At 48.6% G+C, this 24,564-nt stretch overlaps 1 protein-coding gene across 4 annotated transcripts in view; it reads left to right on the top strand.

Moving 5' to 3' along the window:
• The window catches only part of LOC100353147 (uncharacterized), a 43,770-nt gene extending 19,524 nt beyond the window's left edge, over positions 1-24,246 (top strand). Inside the window, exons 1-4 of one of the 4 annotated variants that reach the window (XM_051828523.2) lie at positions 140-250; positions 3,999-4,086; positions 15,797-15,970; positions 16,661-24,246. In XM_051828523.2, the coding sequence (XP_051684483.2) occupies positions 16,858-21,873 (5,016 nt within the window). In that variant the 5' untranslated portion in view covers positions 140-250; positions 3,999-4,086; positions 15,797-15,970; positions 16,661-16,857 and the 3' untranslated portion in view covers positions 21,874-24,246. Of the gene's footprint in view, positions 1-139; positions 270-1,309; positions 1,793-3,998; positions 4,087-15,796; positions 15,971-16,660 lie in introns of those variants that run through there. The other 3 variants (XM_051828522.2, XM_051828524.2, XM_051828521.2) reach the window with 3 other exon arrangements.
• The last annotated feature ends 318 nt before the right edge of the window (positions 24,247-24,564 follow it).

Below are 24,564 nucleotides of genomic sequence, written 5' to 3'. Positions count from 1 at the left end.
GTTCATTCGTGCAGTCAGTCCCTGGAGGGGCAGGGTGGAACTGGCCGAGAGGGAGACCGGCACCTCTGCTCCGAGGATGCATTAGCACTTCCTGGTTTCCATAGAAAGCCCACGTCAGAGGTTTTGATGACATTCTGGTTTCTATGACAACCGGGGCACGCCATTCCTTCCTGGCAGCAGACACGTTTCACGTTTCACAGGGATATTCACAGACTGGAGACATGGAATAACTGTAGAAACATCAGAACCCGTAGGTTTCTGCCGTCAATGTGAGTGTGTGAGTGTGTGTGCCTGTGTCGGGAGTGGGTGCCTTTTTAATGGGCCATGTAGGGCTCTCATCCCTCCTGTTGATGAGAGAGGCCAGCAGCTCCTGTCGAAGGGGGCCTGAGGACATTGAGTAACGAACGTGTCTCCCCACCCCCCTCCCCAGCACTCTCATGGTCCTGCCATGGCAGCCGTTGTGTGAGGGCTTTGCCATCGGAGCGCTTTAAAGTGCAGACCCACCCCCCACACCCCCAGGATCTGTGAACGTACACCTATGCGTAGCCAAGGTTGGGGCACGTCCCCTTAATGATGGGACTTCACTCCTTGTACGCGTCCTTACGGTGATGAGAGGTCTGGTGTAGTACGTGAGCAGGGGGAAATGTGAAGCCAGAGACTGCTCAGACACATGGGTAGCCTGGATGGTGACGTGTAACTCTGTGACCCAGGGGATGGGCCTACTCTACTCACCCTGGCTAGCTCACCCAGGGCCTAGTCTACTCACCCTGGCTAGCTCACCCGGTGACCGAGCATCAGTCCTCCAGAAGACACATATCCCGTCTGCACACCCCTCGCTGCAGCTGGGTGAGTGCAGGTCGAGTCAGTGAGGGCCCCTTCTTGGCTGTAGAAGCAGTGCAGGCAAGCCCCCTCGCAGATGTCCTCCGGGCGCTGTTGCACGTGCGCACGCGGTGCAGGGGATCCAGGTCTTTTCTGTGTTCTCCGTGCTCCCAGGAGGGAAGTTTCGCCTTGACAGGACATGCTGTCTCATCTCCGTCACCATCTGTGCTTCAGGATGGAGCAGATTCGAGGCACAGGGCATCCAATCTCCAGGCCCTACTGCCACGCGAAGCTCCCTGATTCTGACACTCTGACCCTGCCGGCCCCACCTTCCCCTTCCTTAAGACTCCCTGAGAGCGTCCGCCAGTCAGAGCCTTCCTTGCGGGCAGGAGGTCAGCAGGCAGGTGAGCTGGACGTGCCTTACCCTCGATTCCCGTCCTCTAAGGGCTACTTCCGATTTATACTCTTCAGAGACGAGCGGCCTGGGATTGCCCTGGACACAGGCAGTCCGTAGTGGACATCCCACCCCGCCCTCGGCACCCAGCGCTCTGTCTGTGGCCCACAGAAAGACCTGTGCCTGCAGAATCATTGCTGGTATACTCTCCAGAGAGGTTGAGGGTCCCAGCTTCGAGCGGGCCCTCCTCTCCCATCCCACTACCCCGTCCACAGCTCACAGCTCCCTGTCATCGCTGGGAGGGGTCTTGGGGATCATGAGCCCTTTCCGTGGCCTCCTGCAGAGCCTTCACGGAGCTGGGCCTGACTCTTTCCTCAAGTCCAGGCCCGCGCTCCTAGGGTCTCCTCCTCCATGCCCATGGGTTTGCTGGCTGCGGTGCCTCCCCGCCTTTCTCCCGACGTGGCTGCACCCGCCCCTCACAACACCGGACCCCCTTTGTTGCCCTCTCTTTCCAGCCTCACCCCGTGCTGGCCTCGGGATCATTTCATCGGTTTTCCCCCTTGATGGCTGTCCACATGGGTAGGTACGGTCGTGCCTCTGTGTGTCCATGTGCCACGCGTGTGTCCATGAGTGCCACATACAACCATGGGGTGCTGGCAGACTGGAGTGTGCCTTGTGGTGTTTTCCATTATTGTGGATCATTTTCCAATGTTGCTTCCCCTCTGTCTTCTCGGCCTCCAGTTGGCTATGGCTGCTCTGTGTCAGGTTGCGAGTTCTAATAATGAGCATGTCTTGCCAGGAATATGAAACATTCCTGCAAGAAAGTGTCAAGTGTAATCTCACCGTTCCTGGTTTCTGTGGTACGCCTTTGCCAAGCCTGCTTTCCTTTTGCTCACCTCTGTGTGATTCTGCAGGCCCTGCCCCCCGAGTCTTCATACAGTAAGATGGACATGCACATGCACACACGTGCCTGACCTCTGCCTGATATTTCACGAGAGTTGACAAGTTGCGCCTACCCTCATGTCTCATGTCGATCGTGCTCCTCTCTGTGGTGTAGCCACATCGTGAGGTTTCTGTTCACCACTCCGGATGCTTTTTTGGCGTTTCTGTGTCTGTCTTGTGCTAAGGGAAGTACGTGTAGCACTGTCCTCCCGGTGAGTGTCAGTTTTCCAGAAGCTGCATAATTCACCTGAGTCTTCTCTGTGCCCACCCACGAGGCTCTGCCTCAGTCCTCCCATTGGACACGCAACGCACTATCGTGGGCTTAGAGCCCAGAGTCATGGTCCTTGGCCCGTGGACAGCACCTGGCATCTGCCCAATAGGGTTTGCAGGGTGCACAGCACCCGACTCACCTTGTGGGCACGACAACCCTCTGTCCTCATGCAGGACAGAGGGCTCCTCAGTGGATCCCCAACCAAAAGACACGCCTCATTCACTGGCCAGGGTGTGAATGGTTACGGAGCTCTCATCCTCAGCAACGAGGAGGTGACCCTTACTTCCGTAGGCCTAATGTACTCTGTGCGAGCTTATGGGAGCTGTGGGGGTCTGGAGGTCTCGTCTCCCCTGAGGCAGGTAGCAGGGTCTGCTTTCAAAGCACAGCCCCCCTTTGAGTGGGAACTGTGTGCAAGGGGGCTGTGCTTTGCAAGGGAGAGTCTGTACGCTGGTCTTCAAGTAGAGGCCTGGATAAGAGACCAGGACGTTTGCACAGCCCTTGCCTCAGGCGCTCCTGCGATTCCTTCTCTGAGTAGTAGACGATGGGGGTGGGGGTCGCAGGTGCCTGCCGAAGGGTTGCTGGTGCTGCTTTGTTGTTCAAGGAAATTTGAGAGGCAGTGCCCTCGTCGCTTGAATGTGAAGGTGCCTGTCTGTTTACGTCGTAGCTCACGGTTTGCAAGGTGTCAAAACGAATTCTCTTTTCCTCCTACGAAAAAACTGAGGGCAGTTCAGGATGCTGATGCTTGTGATCCTTACCATTGACAGATCACTTGTATGCACAAAAAAGAAAAACAGAAAAAGCATTCTCCAGGAAAGTGTGACCTCTATTAAAGTATGATATTAGATTAGTGGCCAAACTTCAAGGACAATGCATAGATGTAAATCCTCACCCAGTCTCCAAAACCCCGCTAACACAGTGACACCTTTAAAACTTAAGAAAGAAAACGAAACAGAAAGACTCGTATGTACGCTTCTGCGGCTTTCTGCTGCCAATGGAAAGGTGCAGGCATCCATTTTCTTCATCAAAGGGGTTCTACAGAGTGCTCCTTTATCACCGAGAGGCACACGGCCAGCTCGTCCTCACAGGGCAATGCGTGTGCTGAGGGAGGTTTAAAGTCACACCCCTGACCGCTGAGAAGCAGCTCTGGTCAACAGCTCGTCACACAGGGAGGAGTGTTGGGGTGAGAATGAGAGGACGCCTGCCCCCGAGCAATGCTGTGGGGCGCCACCTCCACAATGACCCCAACTGGGAGAAAGCTTCCAGAGGGTTGGGAGATGGTTTTGGCTTTTCAGAAACTTTTCCCCCAGATTGCTTGAAGTGCCCACCTGGGCTAGGAGCTTCCGCAATGACTTTTCCTACATCATGGCTGTTGACAGGAGAAAGAAAAGCCCATTTGATTATAGGCCCTTTGATCCTCGAGCAAAATGCTAATGGGCTAGAACACAAGTTGTGCCCCCAAATCATCAACACTTGTTTTGGGGAATTTTATTCTTAGTGCCCTGAAGTTGACTGAGATGTTACACAGTTCCCACTCAAGACTCATAGTATCTTCCTTTTGTTTTAACTCGGCAGGTGGTGTTTGGATGCAGCCTGCAATTCCGGATGCATTTCCAGTCGCTGGTCCCCAGGGAATGTGGAGTTACTTCAACATCTTGGTTTGGTGGTGTTGCCGTTCTGTTTCTTTCACAGGGTTCCTGGTTGGCACAAAAAATACATGTTTTCTACCTCTGAGTCTCTCTGTCTCTCTCATTCTCTCTCTCTCTCTCTCTCTCTCTCTCTCTGCGTCTTTCATTCTCTCTCCCCCATTCTCTCTCTGCCCCTCCTACTTCTCTATCTACTGTGTGTCTATCCACCTACCTCTATTGTATACCTGTCAGCTCACTATCATGCATGCAATTATAATCAGATATCTCTGCTTCTGTGTGCATCCTTCTGTATCTAATCTGTATCCATCTGTTTTTCTCAGCCTCTGCATGCAGTTATCCTTTTCTTTCAGTCTATATACATTTTATATCCTTCTGTGCGTCCACGTGGTCTTCTAGATAGGACCTGTAAATTTATCTGTGTGTATAAGTGCATCTGTCTTGGCTATATCAGTCCTCGGTCAGTGGCCATCAATCTAGCTCTGCATTTCTGTCTATGTAAATATTTCCACTTCCCTCTACATCTGTCTCTCCACGCAAACGTCTGTCTGCTTACCAAGCAACCTATCTAGTGACCTACCCTTCTCTCTGCTGGGAGAGAAGACAGTTCTATTCCCACTTGTACAAAATAGGATCAGAAAACCATACACAAACCTATATGGAAGTGCTGGATAGAAGGCATTGGGGCAGTGGGCCACAGCGTGTGGTGAGAGGATTTGATAGTGGGACTTGACATATTCCCTTCAGATCATTCTCTTAAGGAGGCATTGCTGTTTTAGTCAGAGATATAATTTGATCATTGGTGTTGGAAAGTGCGACGTTGAAAGTGTGTGTTTCACGCTTGAAAAGGTGGAGCCAAACATGGATACAGAATAGTATTCAAATCCTGTGCGGTATAAACATATAGTAGGAACATGCTATCCTATACTATGGTATATGTGTCTAAAACAAGACGAACTTTCTGGAGCCTGCGGGGGCTTGCATGTTTGCAAGAAGCATGCCCTGGTGATGGAATGGCGGATGCTTCCTGTAGTTCTTTTTCAGTAATTTTAAACATCATTTCAGAGAGTTTGGCGTGTATATATTTTTTTGCAAGTAAGCAGCCGTTTTTTAATTTATTTTGAAATGTCTACACCCGTATATTTCAAGAAAACCTATCAGTTTTGTCTCCAAGAGGTTTGAAGCATAAAAGAAAATGATGTAATTGTGCCATTTTAAACGTACAACAGACTTTTATGCTAAAAGTTAGAACTGGATGATTAGAGAGATGTTTGTACCAGAGTTCGAATTCCAGTCTAACTTTTTTGTTGTTGTTGTTCTTCAAGTGTTACCATCTTCTTATCTGTAGTTCCAGCTTTGAGGAATACGATGATAATATAGGTAAAGCTACTTTCTGGGAGTATTTTTCTTTTTTTAAACTTTTATTTAGCAAATATAAATTTCCAAAGTACAGCTTATGGATTATAGTGGCTTTTTCCCACCCCCATAACTTCTCTCCTGCCCACAACCTTCCCAACTGCCACTCCCTCTCCCATTCCATTCACATCAAGATTCATTTTCAATTATCTTTATATACAGAAGATCAATTTAGCATATATTAAGTAAAGATTCCAACAGTTTGCACCCCCATAGAAACACAAAGTGAAATATACTGTTTGAGTACTCGTTATAGCATTAATTCACATTGAACAACACATTAAGGACAGAGATCCTACATGAGGAGTAAGTGCACAGTGACTCCTGTTGTTGACTTAGCAAATTGACACTCTTGTTTATGGCGACCGTAATCTCCCTAGGCTCTTGTCATGAGTTGTCAAGGCTATGGAAGCCTTTTGAGTTCGCCGACTTCAATCTTATTCAGACAAGGTCATAGTCAAAGTGGAGGTTCACTCCTCCCTTCAGAGAAAGGTACCTCCTTCTTTGATGGCCCGTTCTTTCTACTGGGATCTCACTCACAGAGATCTTCCATTTAGGTCCTCTTTTTTTTCTGCCACAGTGTCTTGGCTTTCCATGCCTGAAATACTCTCATGGGCTGTTCAGCCAAATCCGAATGCCTTTAGGGCTGATTCTGAGGCCAGAGTGCTGTTTAGGACATCTGCCATTCTATGAGCCTACTGTGTATCCTGCTTCCCATGTTGGATCGTTCTCTCCCTTTTTTATTCTATGAGTTAGTATTAGCAGACACTATCTTGTTTCTGTGATCCCTTTGACTCTTAGACCTATCAGTATGATCAATAGTGAACTGAAATTGATCACTTTGACTAGTGAGATGGCATTGGTACATGCTATCTTGATGGGATTGGATTGGAATCCCCTGGCACATTTCTGACTCTACCTTTGGGGCAATTCAGCTTCAGCATGTCCCAAATTGTACATCTCCTCCCTCAATTATTCCCACTCTTAAATTTAACAGAGATCACTTGTCAGTTAAATTGAAACATCTAAGAGTAATTGTGTGTTAATCACAGAGTTCAACCAATAGTATTAAGTAGAACAAAAAAAAATACTAAAAGGGATAAAGTATTAAGTTCTGCATCAACAGTCAGCACAAGGGCCGATCAAGTCACTCTTTGACATAGTGTCCATTTCACTTCGACAGGTTTCCTTTATGGTGCTTGGTTAGTTGTCACCGATCAGGGAGAACACATGATATTTGTCCCTCTGGGACTGGCTTATTTCACTCAGCATGATGTGCTCCAGATTCCTCCATTTTATTGCAAATGACCAGATTTCATTGTTTTTTTTACTGCTGTATAGTATTCTATAGAATACATGTACCATAATTTCTTTTTTTTTAACTTTTATTTTAAGAATATAAATTTCCAAAGTACGACTTATGGATTACGATGGCTTCCCCCCCATACCGTCCCTCCCACCCGCAAACCTCCCCTTTCCCACTCCCTCTCCCCTTCCATTCACATCAAGATTCATTTTCGATTCTCTTAATATACAGAAGATCAGCTTAGTATACATTAAGTAAAGATTTCAACAGTTTGCTCCCACACAGAAACATAAAGTGAAAAATGATAGATGATTTTTTAAATGATGATGAAATCAGATCAGACCTATTGTCATGTTTAATCCCAGTGAGAGTCAAGTTGGGAATTGATGATTTCTTCTTTTTTTTTTTTACAGAAGGTCAGTTTAGTATGCATTAAGTAAAGATTTCAACAGTTTGCACCCCCATAGAAACACAAAGTGTTTGAGTACTCGTTATAGCATTAAATCTCAATGTACAGCACATTAAGGACAGAGATCCTACATGAGGAATAAGTGCACAGTGACTCCTGTTGTTGACTTTACCAATTGACACTCCCGTCTATGGCATCAGTAATCTCCCTATGCTCCAGTCATGAGTTTCCAAGGCTATGGAAGCCCTCTGAGTTCTCCGACTCTTATCTTGTTTAGACAAGGTCATAGTCAAAGTGGAGGTTCTCTCCTCCCTTCAGAGAAAGGTACCTCCTTCTTTGAAGACCTGTTCTTTCCACTGGGATCTCACTCACAGAGATCTTTTGCCAGAGTGTCTTGGCTTTCCATGCCTGAAATACTCTCATGGGCTGTTCAGCCAGATCCGAATGCCTTTAGGGCTGATTCTGAGGCCAGAGTGCTGTTTAGGACATCTGCCATTCTATGAGTCTGCTGAGTATCTCACTTCCCATGTTGGATCATTCTCCCCTTTATTTATTCTATCGGTTAGTGTTAGCAGGTACTAGACTTGTTTATGTGCTCCCTTTGACTCTTAGTCCTTTCATTATGATCAATTGTGAACTGAAATTGATCACTTGGACTAGTGAGATGGCATTGGTACATGCCACCTTGATGGGATTGAATTGGAATCCCCTGGTATGTTTCTAACTCTACCATTTGGGGCAAGTCAGCTTGAGCATGTCCCAAATTATACATCTCTTCCCTCTCTTATTCCCACTCTTATGTTTAACAGAGATCACATTTCAGTTAATTTTCAACACTTAAGAATAACTGTGTGATAATTACATAATTAAACCAGTCATATTAAGTAGAACAGACAAAAAAATACTAAGAGGGATAATGTATTAAGTTCTTCATTAACAGTCAGGGCTATGCTGATCGAGTCACCGTTTCTCATAGTGTCCATTTCACTTCAGGAGGTTTCCTTTTTGGTGTTCAGTCAGTTGTCACCGATCATGGAGAACATATGGTATTTGTCCCTTTGGGACTGGCTTACTTCACTCAGCATGATGTGTTCCAGATTCCTCCATTTTGTTGCAAATGACTGGATTTCGTTGTTTCTTACTGCGGTATATAGTATTCTAAAGAATACATATCCCATAATTTCTTTATCCAGTCTACCGTTGATGGGCATGTAGGTTGGTTCCAGGTCTTGGCTATTGTGAATTGTGCTGCGATAAACACTAGGGTGCAGACCGCTTTTTTGTTTGCCCATTTAAATTCCTTTGGATAAATTCCAAGGAGTGGGATGGCTGGGTCGAATGGTAGGGTTATATTCAAGTTTCTGAGGAATCTCCAGACTGACTCCCATAGTGACTTTACCAGTTTGCATTCCCAGCAACAGTGGGTTAGTGTCCCTTTTCCCCCAATCCTCACCAGCATCTGTTGTTGGTAGATTTCTGTATGCGAGCCATTCTAACCGGGTGAGGTGACACCTCATTGTGGTTTTGATTTGCATTTCCCTGATGGCTACTGATCCTGAAGATTTTTTCATGTGTCTGTTGGCCACTTGGATTTCCTCTTTTGAAAAATGTCTATTTAGGTCCTTGGCCCAAATCGTAAGTGGGTAGTTTGTTTTGTTGTTGTGGATTTTCTTGATCTCTTTGTAGATTCTGGTTATTAATCCTTTATCGGTTGCATAGTTTCCAAATATTATTTCCCATTCTGTTGGTTGCCTCTTCACTTTCCTGACTGTTTCTTTTGAAGTACAGAAACTTCTCAATTTGATGCAATCTCAAATGTTAATTTTGGCTTTCACTGCCTGTGCCTCTGGGTTATTTTCCAAGAAGTCTTTGCCGATACCTATGTCTTGCAAGGTTTCTCCAATGTTCTCTGATAAGTTGATGGTGTCAGGTCGTAGATTTATGTCTTTAATCCATGTTGAGTGGCTTTTTGTGTAAGGTGTAAGGTAGGGGTCTTGCTTCATGCTTCTGAACATTGAAATCCAGTTTTCGCAGCACAATTTGTTGAATAGACTACCCCTGCTCCAGGAATTGGTTTTAGATCCTTGATCAAATATAAGTTGGCTGTAGATGTTTGGATTGATTTCTGGTGTTTCTATCTGATCCATTGGTCTATCCATCTGTTTCTGTACCAGTATCATGCTGTTTTGATTACAACGGCCCTGTAGTATGTCCTAAAATCTGGTATTGTGATGCCTCCGGCTTTGTTTCTGTTGTCCAAGATTGCTTTAGCTATTCGAGGACTCCTGCGTCTCCATATGAATTTCAGCATCATTTTTCCAGATCTGAGAAGAATGTCTTTGGTATTTTGATTGGTATTGTATTGAATCTATAAATTGCTTTTGGGAGAATGGACATTTTGATGATATTGATTCTTCCAATCCATGAGCATGGAAGATTTTTCCATTTTTTGGTATCCTCATCTATTTCTTTCTTTAAGATTTTGTAATTCTCACCGTAGAGATCTTTGACGACCTTGGTTAAGTTTATTCCAAGGTATTTGATTGTTTTTGTGGCTATTGTGAATGGGATTGACCTGAGAAGTTCTTTCTCAGCCATGGCATTGCCTGTGTATGCAAAGGCTGTTGATTTTTCTGCGTTGATTTTATATCCTGCTACTTTGCCAAACTCTTCGCTGAGTACCAATACTCTCTTAGTAGAGTTCTTTGGATCCCCTAAATAAAGAATCATATCATCTGCAAAGAGGGATAGTTTGACTTCTTCCTTCCCAATTTGTATCCCTTTAATTTCTTTTTCTTGCCTAATAGCTCTGGCTAAAACATCGAGAACTATATTGAATAGCAGTGGTGAGAGTGGGCATCCCTGTCTGGTACCAGATCTCAGTGGAAATGCTTCCAACTTGTCCCCATTCAATAGGATGCTGGACGTGGGTTTTTCATCAATTGCTTGGATTGTACTGAGGAATGTTCCATCTATACCCAGTTTACTTAGAGTTTTCATCATGAAAGGGTGTTGTATTTTATCGAATGCTTTCTCTGCATCTATTGGAGAGAATCATATGGTTTTTCTTCTGCAGTTTGTTAATGTGGTGCATCACATTGATTGATTTGCGCACATTGAACCATCCCTGCATACCAGGGATAAATCCCACTTGGTCTGGTGGATGATCTTTCTGATGTGTTGTTGCATTCTATTGGCCAGAATTTTATTGAGGCTTTTTGCATCTATGTTCATCAGGGATATTGGTCTGTAATTTTCTTTCAATGCTGCATCTTTTTCCACCTTAGGGATTAAGGTGATGGTGGCTTCATAGAAAGAATTTGGGAGGATTCCCTCTTTTTCGTTTGTTCTGAATAGTTTGAGAAGAATTGGAGTTAGTTCTTCTTTAAATGCCTGGTAGAATTCAGCAGTGAATCCATCTGGTCCTGGGCTTTTCTTTGTTGGGAGGACCTTTATTACTGATTCAATTTCTACCTCTGTTATGGGTCTGTTTAGGTTTTCTTTTTTATTTATTTTTTGACAGGCAGAGTGGACAGTGAGAGAGAGAGAGAGAGAGAAAGGTCTTCCTTTGCCGTTGGTTCACCTCCAATGGCCACCGCAGCCGGCGCGCTGCGGCCGGCACACCATGCTATCCGATGACAGGAGCCAGGTGCTTCTCCTGGTCTCCCATGGGGTTCAGGGCCCAAGGACTTGGGCCATCCTCCACTGCACTCCCTGGCCACAGCAGAGAGCTGGCCTGGAAGAGTAGCAACCGGGACAGAATCTGGCGCCCCGACAGGGACTAGAACCCAGTGTGCCGGCGCCGCAAGGCAGAGGATTAACCTAGTGAGCCGTGGTGCCGGCCTTGTTTAGGTTTTCTATATCTTCATGGTTCAATTTAGGTAGGTTGCATGTGTCCAGGAATCTACCCATTTCTGATAGATTTCCCTGTTTGCTGGCATACAACTCTTTGTAGTAATTTCTGATGACTCTTTTTATTTCTATGGTGTCTGTTGTTACGTTTCCTTTTTCATCTCTGATTTTATTGATTTGGGTCTTTTCTCTTCTTTTTTTAGTCAGCTGAGTCAATGGTATGTCAATTTTGTGTATTTTTACAAAAAAACAGCTCCTCGTTTGGCTGATTTTTTGCTAATGTTTTCTTAGATTCAATCCTGTTGATTTCTTCTCTGATTTTAAGTGTTCCTCTTCTCCTGCTAGTTTTGGGTCTGGTTTGCTGCAGTTTTTCTAGATCTTTGAGATACATTGAAAGCTCATTTATTGGTGCCTTTCCAATTTCTTGATGTAGGCACCTATTGCTATAAACTTTCCTCTTACACTGCTTTTCCTGTATCCCATAAGTTTTGATATGTTGTGCTGTTGTCCTCATTTACTTCCAGAAAGTTTTTGATTTCTCTTTTGATTTCTTCTATGACCCAGTGTTCATTCAGGAGCATGTTGTTCGATACCCATGTGTTTGCATATGCTCTAGGGATTCCTGAGTTGCTAATTTCCAACTTCATTCCACTGTGGTCTGAGAAGCTGCATCGTATGATTCTAATTCTTTTGAATTTGCTGAGACTTGCTTTATGGCCCAGTATGTGGTCAATCCTAGAGAAGGTTCCATGTGCTGCTGAGCAGAATGTAAATTCTTTAAGTGTAGGATGAGAAGTTCTGTAGATATCTGTTACATCCATTTTGGCTATAGTGTCATTTAAATCTACTGTTTCCTTGTTGATCTTCTGTCCAGTTGATCTGTCTTTCTGAGAGTGGAGTATTGAAGTCCCCCAGTACTATTGCATTGGAGTCTAAGTCTCCCTTTAAGTCCCTTAACATGTCTTTTAAATAAACCGGTGCCCTGTAATTAGGTGCATATACATTGATAATCGTTATATCTTCCTGTTGAATAGATCCCTTCATCATTATATAGTGCCCCCCTTTGTCTCTCTTAACAGTTTTGTGTTAAAGTTTATTTTGCCTGATATTAAGATGGCTACGCCAGCTTTTTTTTTTTTGGTTTCTGTTGGCATGGAATATCTTTTTCCAGCCTCTCACTTTCAGTCTGCATGCATCTTTGTAGAAAAGATGTGTTTCTTGTAAGCAGCAAATAGATGGGTTTTGTTCCTTAATCCATTCAGCCAGTCTGTGTCTTTTAATTGGAGTGTTGAGGCCATTAATGTTCAACGTGACTATTGATAAGTAGTAACTTTGCCCTGCCATTTTCCCAAAGATATTTTCTAATACATGCTTTGAACTTCGTGTGATCTTTTACTGTGAGGTTTTCTTCCTTTACCTTCTTTCATCTTGATGACCGTGTTTCTGTGTGTAACACATCTTTAAGCATCTTTTGCAGGGCTGGACGAGTGGCAACAAATTCTTTCAATTTCTGTTTGCTATGAAAGGTCTTTATTTCACCTTCATTCACAAATGAGAGCTTTGCAGGATATAATATTCTGGGCTGGCAGTTTTTCTCTCTTCGTGCCTGGGCTATGTCTTACCATTCCCTCCTAGCCTGTAGAGTTTCTGATGAGAAGTCTGCTGTGAGTCTAATTGGAGATCCTCTGAGAGTAATCTGATGTTTCTCTCTTGCACATTTTAGGATCTTTTCTTTATGCTTCACTGTGGAGAGTTTAATTACCACGTGTCGTGGTGAGGATCTCTTTTGGTCGTGTTTACTAGGGGTTCTGTGAGCTTCCTGTACTAGGATGTCTCTGTCCTTCTCCAAACCTGGGAAGTTCTCTGCTAGTATCTCACCAAAAAGGCCTTCTAATCCTTTCTCTCTCTCCATGCCTTCAGGAACTCCTAGAACCCGAATGTTGGGTTTTTTAGTAGTGTCCTGTAGATTCCCAACAATGTTTTTTAGATTTCTCGTTTCCTCTTCTTTTCTTTGGTTTGACTGTATACTTTCCTGTGCTCTGCCTTCTAAGTCTGATATTCTCTCTTCTGCTTCACTGGCTCTGTTTTTAAGGCTCTCTAATGTGTTTGTCATTTGATCTATTGGATTCTTCATTTCATTTTGATTTCTCTTCACTGTCACACTTTCATGTTCTACTAGTCTCTGCATTTCAGTTTGATTCCTCCTTAAGATTTCGTTTTCACGAGAGAGATTTTCTATCCTGTCCAGTAAGGATTTCTGTAGTTCAAAAATTTGTTTTTGAAAATTTCTAAATGTTCTTATCATAAATTTTTTGAAATCCGTATCTTGCATTTCTTCTATCTCATCATCTTCATAATCTTGGATTGGGGTGTCTTGTTCATTTGGGGGGCGTCATAATGTCTTCCTTGTTCTTGTTTCCTTGGTTTCTGTGTTTGTTGCTTGGCATTGCGGAGATATTCTTTGGTTTCTTCTTCCCTCGCTGTGGTGTTTTTTCTCGTTATACTATGACTGTATTAAGTGGACTGTCTGCTTTTGATGGATCCTTAGAGGCTACTGATGGGTGTGGCCAGAGACCTCTGTTTGGTTCTTCAGGGTTAAGGGTGTGCCAAAGCTGACACACCCAGGTTAGGCGTGGTAAATCTTTCTCTCTCTCTCTCTCACTGTCTCTCTCTCTCTCTCTCTCTCTCTCTCTCGATTCAGAAGGGAAGTAATTCCGTACAGCTGAGCGGAATTGAATGCAGTCAATTTCTGATCTCTGCCTCCTGTGGGTTTAATATGCGTCTGCTCTGTCCCAAGAACCCCACAAAGGATTTATGCAGTCCTCAGTGTAAGCTCAAATTTCTCTGCCATCTCCCACCGGGTTGCCAAGGTTACCGAGTTTGTGTACTCTCCCGAGAGCACTCATGTCTCCTTGAGTTCTCTCCCACACCTTCAGTTCTTCACAGTCTCAGTTCATTAGCTCCACACATTCACCAGGTCCCAACCTCCTGTTATTTCACTCCCCCAGAGTCAGGTTTTTCTGCTTGGCTAATGGCAGGCATGTACGTCCTATGTATGTCCAAAACGGCGCCTGCTCTTTGTCTTGCTCGCCCTTGAACGGTAAGTGGAGAGAGAGACTCATGTCCGTACCGGTCCATTTTTTTTCCCTCTCTCCTCTAGTTAGCCTGGTGAAATTTCCCCCACGGGACCTCAAGCCTCGTTCCCTCTCGGCTCCTCCTTCCGCTTTCCCGCCGGTGTCTCAGGCAACTGGGGTTTTGGCTCACCTCCCTTTCCACCGCTGGTGCGTAGATTCCATGGCTGGGGTTCCGAGCCATGGGCGGCCGTGCCCTCCACGTGGGTCCACTGTGAACCAGCAGTTCCGGAAGAGTTTCCTCTGCTGTTTCTTCCCTAACTCTTCCTTGAAACTGCAGTATCTCCACTTGCATTAAACTGTCTTTTCCCGGACTGTCAATGTGCTCCCTTCCTATTCCACCATCTTGGGAATATCTTGGCGTGTATATTTTTAAATTGAGGACCTAAATGGAGCCATAAATGGCATTTTTCCTGGAAGAGAACGGTTGACAGGGATGTGTAGAGGCAGTGAGAGTGCATTACATGCATGGATCCCAGGCATTGTGGTTCTGTGTGCGCTTGTGTATACGCACATGTGTGCCTGTTCGTGCTTGTACTGGGGCTTGAGGGTGCTCCGTCACATGTATACTGTAAAACGTGTGGCAGGTGCAGCTGAGGGGAGACTGAAGCAGCTGAGTCACCTCTGTCATTCCTTGTCCCCCGTGGTCTCTGTCGTCATGACACCAGGGCCCTGAGCTCTCTGACACAGAGGGCGCCAAACCCATGAGATCGTAGACCCTTGTCCAAGAAAGGTTTTGTGTAGGAGAGCCCCAAAGCATGACTATCTCATCGTCACTGTACACTAAAAATTCCATCTAGGAGTGTGTGCTTCCACAAAGGCAGACATGCCAGCGGTCGCCAAGGAGATGACCTCTTTGCTTTAAGAAACCAACTTCGAGGTCAGTGGTGCACAGGCTGGGTGTACAGATGAGTTGTACTGCGTGCAGGTGGAGTGCAGAGAGAACAGCCAAGCGTGTTCTGCAAGTGAGTGGGAGTGGGAAGATGGGAAGAGCAAGACAAAGAGAATGCCTGCCTCTCCCACAGTGCATGTTCCCAGCACTTTGGCCGCTGCATTCAACAGTTGGGGAAACACTGGAAGCCATGGTTGCAAAGAGATTCCCCAAAAGCAGTGTGAGAAAGTGAGCCTTTTCAAGAAAGTTGTCCAAGCTGCTCTTACGTTAGGAACTTTGGTTTCATGTAGTGCACAGGGGAGCACGAGGAATAGGGAATGCGTTGGAAGCACCCACATCAATAGGGTAAGGTGAGCGTGTGTCACATGCCATCCCCTGGGTCGGTCCTCCCATGAAACTTACACTCTGCAAGCCAGTTTAATGTTGTTTGAGAGCTGGGGCAGGGGGGGAGACACATTTTTGCTTCCAGTGCGGACAGAGTCCCAGAAAGCCTGCTGAAGTCACGTTCGAGTGTCTGGGGCAGAGGCAATGGTGAAAGCTGGAAACATTTTTGAATGCAGGAGAAGGAAGAAAAGATATGTGATATCCACTTTCCCGGGTCGGATTAAGCTATCAGTCCTCCTTCATGGGGTCTTGCATTCTGGAGCTGGGGATGGGAGCAGGTTGAGAAAAGTGCCCCCAGGTCATGGGTTTAATTTCCGATCTCTTTGGCACCTTACAGATCAGCCACTGAAAGGGAGCCAGTGCTAGGTCTCCACGGCTGGCCTCATCTGGTCTGTGGAAGGACGGTGTGTTTCACAGCAGGTCAGAGGTCTACTGACAGGCAGCAGCTGGACGTGACAAGCGAGAGCTCCAGCTCCCAGGAGAAGACTCACCGCGACCCACGTGACACTGGGTGAGACTCCTCTCTGCTAAAGATCCACCTGCAACCATTCCCTAGTGACATCTGGGGGGTGCGCGGTGCTGTTCCCTGCTGCTCATGCTGCAGTCGTTTGTGTGATAATGGGATGTCACAGATTCAGGGTGGGTGGCAGAGGATTTTAAGCACCACACAGACCTGCAGGTCTCAGCCCAGGCCCAGTGTGGGCAGCAGCCATTACCGAGTTGCAGGTGATTATGGGGGAAACTCTGCACTCTGTGTGCAAGCTCCTGAACATGGCTCTGTGCTGGTACCCAGCGTCTGTGCTTAGGGGTTGGCCTCTGGCTTCCGGTGGTGGACAGGGCCGCATTGGCACCTCAGGAAGGAAAAGAAGGAAGCCTTCCCCTTGGTCGAAGCTTCAGGAGCCCTGAAGCCACACTGTGACCAATTAGGAAAAGGGAACCCCGACACTTCAGCCACCCACCCAGTCGGGTGCTCTTCCGTGTGCCACTAAGATGAGTTTGGGGAGCACTGTGGTGTTTGGTCGCTACTCTGACACCTCCCCTCTCTTTTCCCAGAAACTTGCCCTCCCTCTGCCCCCTGTCTGAGACGCACTCCCCTTCCTTCCCTACGGTAGCTCCCCTCGGCCTCATGGAGCAGGTGCTTCCACTTCCACATTATGATTGCGTTCTGATAGACTGCTTGGTTTCTTTCTCCGTGTTGCAGTGTGCTCCACGATCATCCTGGACAGCTCGAGTCCAGGCCTCTCGGGAGGACTCGCGGGGAGGAGCACAGCCCCCACCTGCTGTGTACCCTTTGCAGTCCTTTGGCAAAGGAAATCGGGGCCAGAACAGCGGCGGCAACAGCAGCCAGACGCCGAGGCCGCTTCTGAATTCCTCTTGGTGTGAGGCACTCGAGTCGCAATGGTTGCCAAGTACATCCTGTGTGACTGGCGGGGCCACTTATGGCCAGCAAAGGTTTTGTCCAGACGCGGCCCCTCAGCAAAAGCTAAGAGGAAGAGGGCGCTGTTACTAGCCGTTCAGATCCTCGGAGTCGATGAAAAAATCAGAGTGAAGAGAGCAGACGTGAAGGCCCTGACCACCTCTGACCTCGAAGCGGTCGCCTTCTCAGCTAGGACAATGCCGAAGGGCAGCATGCCACTGGGCCAGAAGAGGGGCTACAGAAGGGCCCTGAGAGCGGCCTGGGAGATGCTACGCAAGAGAGAAAGCTGGGGCCAAGAACAAAAAGCAAAAGTGCCAAAGGCGCTAGCACCGCCCCAAAAGACCAGACAGAAGCCAGGCTGCCCACTGGCTCGTAAAAGGCATAGGAAGCCGAGAAGGGCCCTGTGGACCAGGCGCAAGAAAAGTAAGAGGCCAGGACCGGAACCAGGGCCGATGCCTTCAGAGAGCGAGGATGCCTTCCTGCTGGGCGAGAAACTGCAGGAGCCCATGAGCGCCGCCCCTCCTGCAGCCGCTGTGCAGACCGAGGCCCCCCACAGCTCCAGTGTGGGCCAGAAGGTCCCGACACTGGCGAGCCCGAGAAAGAGAAAGGCAAAAGAAAAGCCAAAGGGCAAGAGAGGAAAGGCAGGCACCTCGGCAGTCGCATGCCTGACCCCCACGGTCGTGGAGGAGGGTGCTGGTGCCACCCAGGACCAAGGGGTTCCATCTCAGCCCCTTGGGCTACCCCGCGCTGAGCCCAGGGCTGTGTACAGAGAGGCAGAGGACAGCTGCCCAACGACCCAGGCAACGTCCTCAGAGTGCTCCGTGTCCACTGAACGTACAGAGGACTCTGGAGAAGATACCTCAGAGGCAGTCTCACAAGCGGCTAGGGTGCCCTTCAAAGACCGTCTCCCAAAGCTGCAAATTGTCTTCCGTACACCAAAACGAAGAAAGAAGCTCCGGAAAGCAGCCCGTGACAAGGGGCCTCCCAAGAGCCGTGGGAAGACTGGCAAGAAAGGGGGAGAGGGACGAGTCACAGGACTCCTGACTCCCGGGGAGAAGCGCTCCAACAAAAAGCAAAGGCTGGTTGACAAAGGACCAGCCAAGGTCCCTAGAAAGAGTGGCAGGAAGGAGGAAGAGGGACCAGCCACAAGCGACACGGCTCTCCAGGAGACGCGTGCCACCAAAAAGCGAAGGCTGGATGACAGAACACGTCCCGAGATCCGTGGGACATACAAGAAAGGGGAAGAGGAGCCGTCCACCAGCTCTGCAGCTCCCCGGGCGACACCCTGCATCAAAAAAGGAAGGCCGCCCCGCAAACGACCACGAAAGATCCCTGGCAAGGCGGGCAGGAATGAGGAAGATGAGCTAGCCAGTATGTTCATGGCTCTCCACATGTCGCCCCCCACCGAAACGCAGCAGCTGGTTAACAAACCACTCTCCAAGGTCCCTCGGAAGGGTGGCAGGAGAGCAGAGGAGGGAGCACCCACCACCCTCGTGACTCTCCAAGATACACAGCCCGCTGAAAAGCCAAGGCTGGAAGACATAGAACCACCCAAGATCTCTGGGGAGCCCTACAGGAAAGAAGAAGGCCCACATGCTAGCATCGTGACTCACCAGGAGCCGCCCCCCACCGAAAAGCTAAGGCTGGCTGACGAAGGACTGCCCAAGGTCCACGAGAAGTCTGACAGGAAAGGGGAGGAGGGAGCACCCAGCAGCTTCGTGGCTCCCCAGGAGATGGACTCCATTGAAAAGGCAAGGCTGGTTGACAAAGAACCGCCCAGTATCCATTGCAAAACTGACAGTAAAGGGGAAGAGGAGCCATCCACAAGCTTTGCAGCTTCCCAGGAGACACCCCCCATCGACACGGGAAGGCTCGATGACAAAGAAATGTCCGTGGTCCCTCAGAAGGGTTACAGGGAAGAGGAAGAGCAACCAGCCATTCGCATCATGACTCTTCAAGATACACAGTCCACCGAAAATGGAAGGCTGTTTGACAAAGGACCAACCAAGGTGCCTGAGAAACCTGACAAGAAACAGGAAGAGGGACCAGCCACAAGTACCATGGCTATCCAAGTGACACTTCCCACCCAAAAGCAAAGGTTGGAGGACAAAGTACTTCCCAAGATCCATTGGACTTACAAGAAAGGGGGAGAGGAGCCATCCACCAGCTTTCCAGCTCCCCAGGAAATGCCCCTACTTGAAACAGGAAGGCTGGAGGACAGACAACTTTGCAAGATCCCTGGCCAGGCTGCCCGGAATGAGGACGACAAACTATCCACTATGCTCATGACTCTCCACCTCTCGCCCCCCACCGAAATGCAACGGCTGCTTGACAAACCACTGTCCAATGTCCCCCAGGAGCGTGGCAGGAAAGAAGGAGAGGGACAAGCCACTATCTTCATGACTCCTCAGGAATTACCCCCCACCGAAAAACAAAGGTGGGTTGACAAAGGAATTTCCAAGACCTACAGTACCTACAAGAAATGGGAAGAGGAACCATCCACCAGCTGTGCAGCTCCTCAGGAGAAGCCCCTTATTGAAACAGAAATGCTGGACGACAAACGACAGAAGGGAAGCCTGGTTGACCAAGGACAGCCCAAGATCCATTCTAAGACTGACAGTAAAGGGGACGAGGGATCTTCCACGTGTTTTATGGCTCCCCAGGAGAAGTCCCTCATCAAAACAGGAAGGGTGGTTGACAAAGGACCACCCGGGATCCCTGGAAAGGCTGCCAAGAATGAAAAAGAGGGACCAGCCACTTTGAAACTCTTCAGAACTCCCCAGGATTTGCCTGCCACCAAAAAGCAAATGCCGCTTGACAAACCACTGTCTGAGATCCCTCAGAAGGGTGGCAGCAAAGGGGAAGGGGGACCAGCCACTAGCATCGTGACTCTCCAAGATACATGCCCCACTGAAAAGCAAAAGCTGGAGGACAAAGGATCACCCAAAATCCCTCAGAAACCTGGCAAGAAACAAGAAGATGGAGCAGCCACAAATGTCATGGCTCTCCAAGAGACATGCCCCACCGAAAAGCATAGGCTGGTTGACAAAGGACTTCCCAAGATCCATTGGACTTACAAGAAATGGGAAGAGGGACCACCCACCAGCTTTGCAGCTCTCCTGGAGAAGCCCCTCATGGAAACACAAAGGGTGGACAAAAAAGGACCACCCAGTATTCCTGGGGAGACTGGCAGGAAAGACGAAGATGGACCAGCCACCATCATTGTGGCTGCCCAGCAGTTGCTCTCCGCCAAAAAGCAACGGCTGGTTGACAGACCACTGCCTAATATCCCTCATAAGGGTGCCAGGAAAGAGGAAGAGGGACTAGGCACTAGCATCGTGGCTCTCCAAGATACACAGCCCACCCAAAAGCAAAGGCTGGTTGACAAAGGACTCTGCAAGAAACCTCAGAAGGCTGGGAAGAAAAAGGAAGAAGGACCAGCTACTAGCACGGTGACTCTCCAGGAGCCATACATTTCTGAGAAGCAAAGGGTGGTGGAAAAATTATTTCCAAAGATCTGCTGGAAGTCCGATGAGGAAGCAGGAGAGGGAGCATCCACCAGGCTTGCAGCTCCCCAGCAGTCGCCCCTCACTGAAACGGGAGGGCTGATTGATAAAGGACCACCCAAGGTCCCTGGGATGAGTGACAGGAAAGAGGAAGAGGGACCAACCACTAGCACTGTGACTCTCCAGGAGTCACACATCGCTGAAAAGCAAAGGTTGGTTGAAAAATTATTTCCCAAGCTCTACTGGAAGTCCGACGGGGAAGCAGGAGAGGGGCCATCCACCAGCTTTGCGGCTCCCCAGGATGTGTCTCCTGCCAAAAAGAGAAGGCTGGTTGAGAAAGGGCTGTCCAAGAAGTCTGGCAGGAATGGGGGAGAGGGACCATCCACCAGCCTTGCGGCTCTCCAGGATTCGCCCCCCGCCAACAAGCAAAGGCTGGTGGACAGAGAATCGCCCAAGACCCCTAAGAAGGCTATCAGGAAGGGAGAAAAGGGACCAGCCACAACGAGCCCCATCGGAAAGGGAGCGCTGGTGTGGTTTAAATTTCAGGAGCACCCGTACTGGCCGGCAGTGGTCAAGAGTGTCAGTGAGACAGACAAGACGGCCAGGGTGCTCCTGATTGAGGCCAGCCTGTGCCCAGAAAAGCGCGGCATTCGAGTTCCTCTTGCAAGACTGAAGCACCTGGACTGTGCAGGGAAGGACAAGTTCCTGAAGACAGCCCGGAAGGCGTACCCGGAGGGTGTGAACTGGGTCTTCTCCCTGATCACCCATTACCGAAAACAACTCGGCCGGGGCTCTTTCGTGGGCTCTTTCCTGAACTATTACGCCGCCGATGTCAGCTACCGTATCAGGAGAGTCATCCAAGACAGCGAACTGGACATCACCTTCCCCAAAGTGGACTACACCGAACTGGAAGCCCTGGAAGATTCTGAGGAGACCGCCCTGCAGGGGATGCCATCCCACAAGAAAATTCTCCCCGACCGCTCGAAGGCCGCGTGGGACCGAGACAACCAGAAGCTGGTGAATTTCATCGTGAAGAAGAAGGGGGCCGACGGCCACCTCCTGGCCATCCTGAAGGGCAAGAAGCAGTCCAGGTGGCTAAGGTCATTTCTGAATTCCCACCAGTACGTGGTGTGCGTCGAGACATACCTGGAGGACGAGGACCAGTTGGAACTCGTGACGAAACATCTACAACAAGTCTACGAGCATATAGACCAGAGGTTGCAGGCTCTGGTCAGAGACAAAGTCAAATTCGTGCTGGAAGTCCTCCTGCCAGAAGCAATCATTTGTTCCATTGCTGCCCTCGATGGCCTAGAGTACAAGGACGCAGAAAAGAAATACCTGCAAGGGCCGCCCGTGCATTACCGCGAGAAGGAACTGTTTGACAAAAACAGCTTAAAGAGAGTGAGAAGGAGGCTAGCCTCCACGTGTGCTGCGAGCAGTTCTCTGGGCGCGCCTGGCCCTCAGCACGCAGCCTCCTCGTCATCTCAGTAATCAGGTGGAGCGCCACGTGGGCCCCTGCTCTACCGCAGGTGGACAACATGTGCATCTGCTTTTGGATCCACCTCTAGCACTTGTGGGGCGCCACACTCATCCACCTTTGTCCTCCACACGCCCTTCACAAGCCCCTCTGCACGCATTTGCCTTGCCGTCCATGCTCGCATGGACAGACTCATCCAGACATTTTCCAAAGAAAAGGCCACGATTGTTCCCAGCATGTCTCTCTGACTGCAAGCAGCATTTCCGGAGAGGATGCATACTCTGATTTACACCGCAAAGCACTGAAACCGTCCGGGACGCAACCACCATCTTTCAGACCCTCGTGCACCTTCTCACAGAAACATCACCTGCGTTTCTCTTGGCGTTAGGCCTAACGCTGAAATGAACGAGTGGGTTCCTTCCCAAGGTAATTCCCGAGGTTTCCCTGCCGTGCCTCTTTATGCTTTGCTGTTTCTTTGATTTTTAGAAAATAGCCCTAAGAGCTGAAACTAATGACACAAACGCCTTCCCGCATCTCAGCCCTGCCCTCTGCTACCTTTTCCCGAGGCAATGCCGAGTGGCAGACAGAAAGCCCATCGGGCACCGGCACGCTGTCCACGTGTGAGGGAATAACATCTCGGCGGGCAGGAAGCACTCCACCGCCTCACGCAGGATGGCTCACTGGGCTTACCCGAAATCCTGCCCATGTGGTAGCTCTTCTTCCACAGCTGAAGCGTGTCCCGAGGCACACAGGTTCTCGGCTGACCTCGCGACTGGGGGCGGCTGGACCCTCTTCCTACAGCTGCCTGTCCCGGAGGATGGCGGCCCCGAACCTCCCGGTCACAGGCCCGCCTCTCCACACCTTTGAGTAGCGCCTGGCTGCCCAGGCGTGCTCCTACTCTGCTGGAAATTGCAGGAATCCCAGCACCTTGATCCGGATCCCGGATCCCGGATCCCCGCCCTGGAATCCTCTGCCTGCCACCAACCCAGCTTTACCTCCCAGCTGACTCATTTAGCCAGCCCCGACAGCTTCCCACGGTACGAAGGCAGACCACCGAGTCATACCAGGCTGCTTGAGCAGGGGACGGCTGTGGCTTTTCACCTAAATGCCACCCTTGTGGGGACGTCATGAAGCATGCGCAATTGAAAGGGACATTAATTGAAAGGGACATTCCACACCCTGTGGGTTCTTAGACTAACTTAAGCCAAGGCGTTTTGACAGCAAATGTCAGAAAAGCTGGTTTGTTTCGAAAACTTGGTGCGGAAACCAACATGAAGGACTTAAGTTGAACTTTACTGTGTTTGCTGTGTGTAGTTCTTACAGGGAGCCAGCTGTTCTCATGGAGACTGGTATCCATTCACGTGACGGTGTGGTATTGTCAGATTTGCAGAGTGTCTGTTTGCAACCACAATGAAATCCTTTTGTGTCTTAACCTAATATATGCTCCCTTGTGCTTTAGATTGTACAACATAGATGGAGTGTTTGTGAAAAAATTCACATGCACACACACCCAAAGAAAGTATAGTTTGGGAACTATAATGGTTGCTGTTGTCATGTTTGACTGCCCGTTCTGAATTTTCTCCTCATTCTAAATCAGTTTTCTTTCATGCTTCGTTTTGGAAGAGCTCCTTCTAAGCTGTATCAGGCCGGACTAGGGAATGTGCAGTGTGGCAGACAAAATCACATCCACTGCCACAAGTCCTGGTATCCATCTTTAGAATCTGTGCATGTTACTTCACAGAGCTGTGGGGATCTTCCAGATGTATTTAAAGACCTTGAGATGGAGCGGTTACCTTTGGTTATCCAAGTGGACCCAAAGTAGTCTCGAAGATCCTTACATAGGAAGGTATAGATCAGAGTAATAGAAGCTGTGCTGATGAAAGCAGAGTCAGAGACTTGAAGATGCTTATACTACTGACTTAGTCATAAAGACACAAAAATGGTCTGCAGGCCAAAAAGTGCAGGTAGACTGTGGAAGTTGCAAAAAACAAGGGGATGTTTTTTTTCTAGAGCCTCCAGAAAGAACATGACTCTGTTGACACTTGGATTTTAGTGAGAACTTTCCCAGACTCTGACCCCTGGAATGGTTGGAGAAACAATTTGTATTACTAGTACACTACATTTGTGGTAATTTGTTATGGCAGCCTTAAGAAGCTAATACAACTGAAAAATGTACAGTTTCATTGCTAGGGATAGCTGTGTTCTGGAAGCTTGGGTGCTGATAACGGCGTTCTAATGCCGGGGTGTTGTAGGAGGACTCACAGGGCACTGAGAAAGAGTCTGGCGCTGACATGGGCCAGCATAGAGTGTGAACCAGCTTCCCAAGAACAAAGCAAGAGTCCACAGACTAGGCTTGTTTTTTCAAATATATTACTTATTTTTTTTGAAAGGCTGAGTTACAGACAGAAAGAGAGAGAGGGAGAGAGAGAGAGGGAGGGAGGGAGGGAGGGAGGGAGAGAGAGAGAGAGAGGCAGAGAGAGATCTTCCATGCACTAGTTCACTCCCCTAAATGGCCGCAGTCTCTGGAATTGGGCCGATCAGGAGCAAGGAGCCGCTTCCGGGTCTCCCAAGTGGGTGCGGAGACCCACATACATGGACCACCTTCTGCTTCCTTCCCAGGGGTACCAGTGGAGAGCTGGATCAGAAGTGGAGCATCTGGGACTCAAACTGCACCCACATGGGGTGTCAGCACCGCATGTGGTGGG

The sequence above is a fragment of the Oryctolagus cuniculus genome, chromosome X (assembly GCF_964237555.1).
Source record: "Oryctolagus cuniculus chromosome X, mOryCun1.1, whole genome shotgun sequence".
Classification (NCBI taxonomy): Eukaryota; Metazoa; Chordata; class Mammalia; order Lagomorpha; family Leporidae; genus Oryctolagus; species Oryctolagus cuniculus.
Note: the sequence above shows the minus strand (reverse complement) of the source record. Positions and strands in the feature narration are given on the sequence as shown.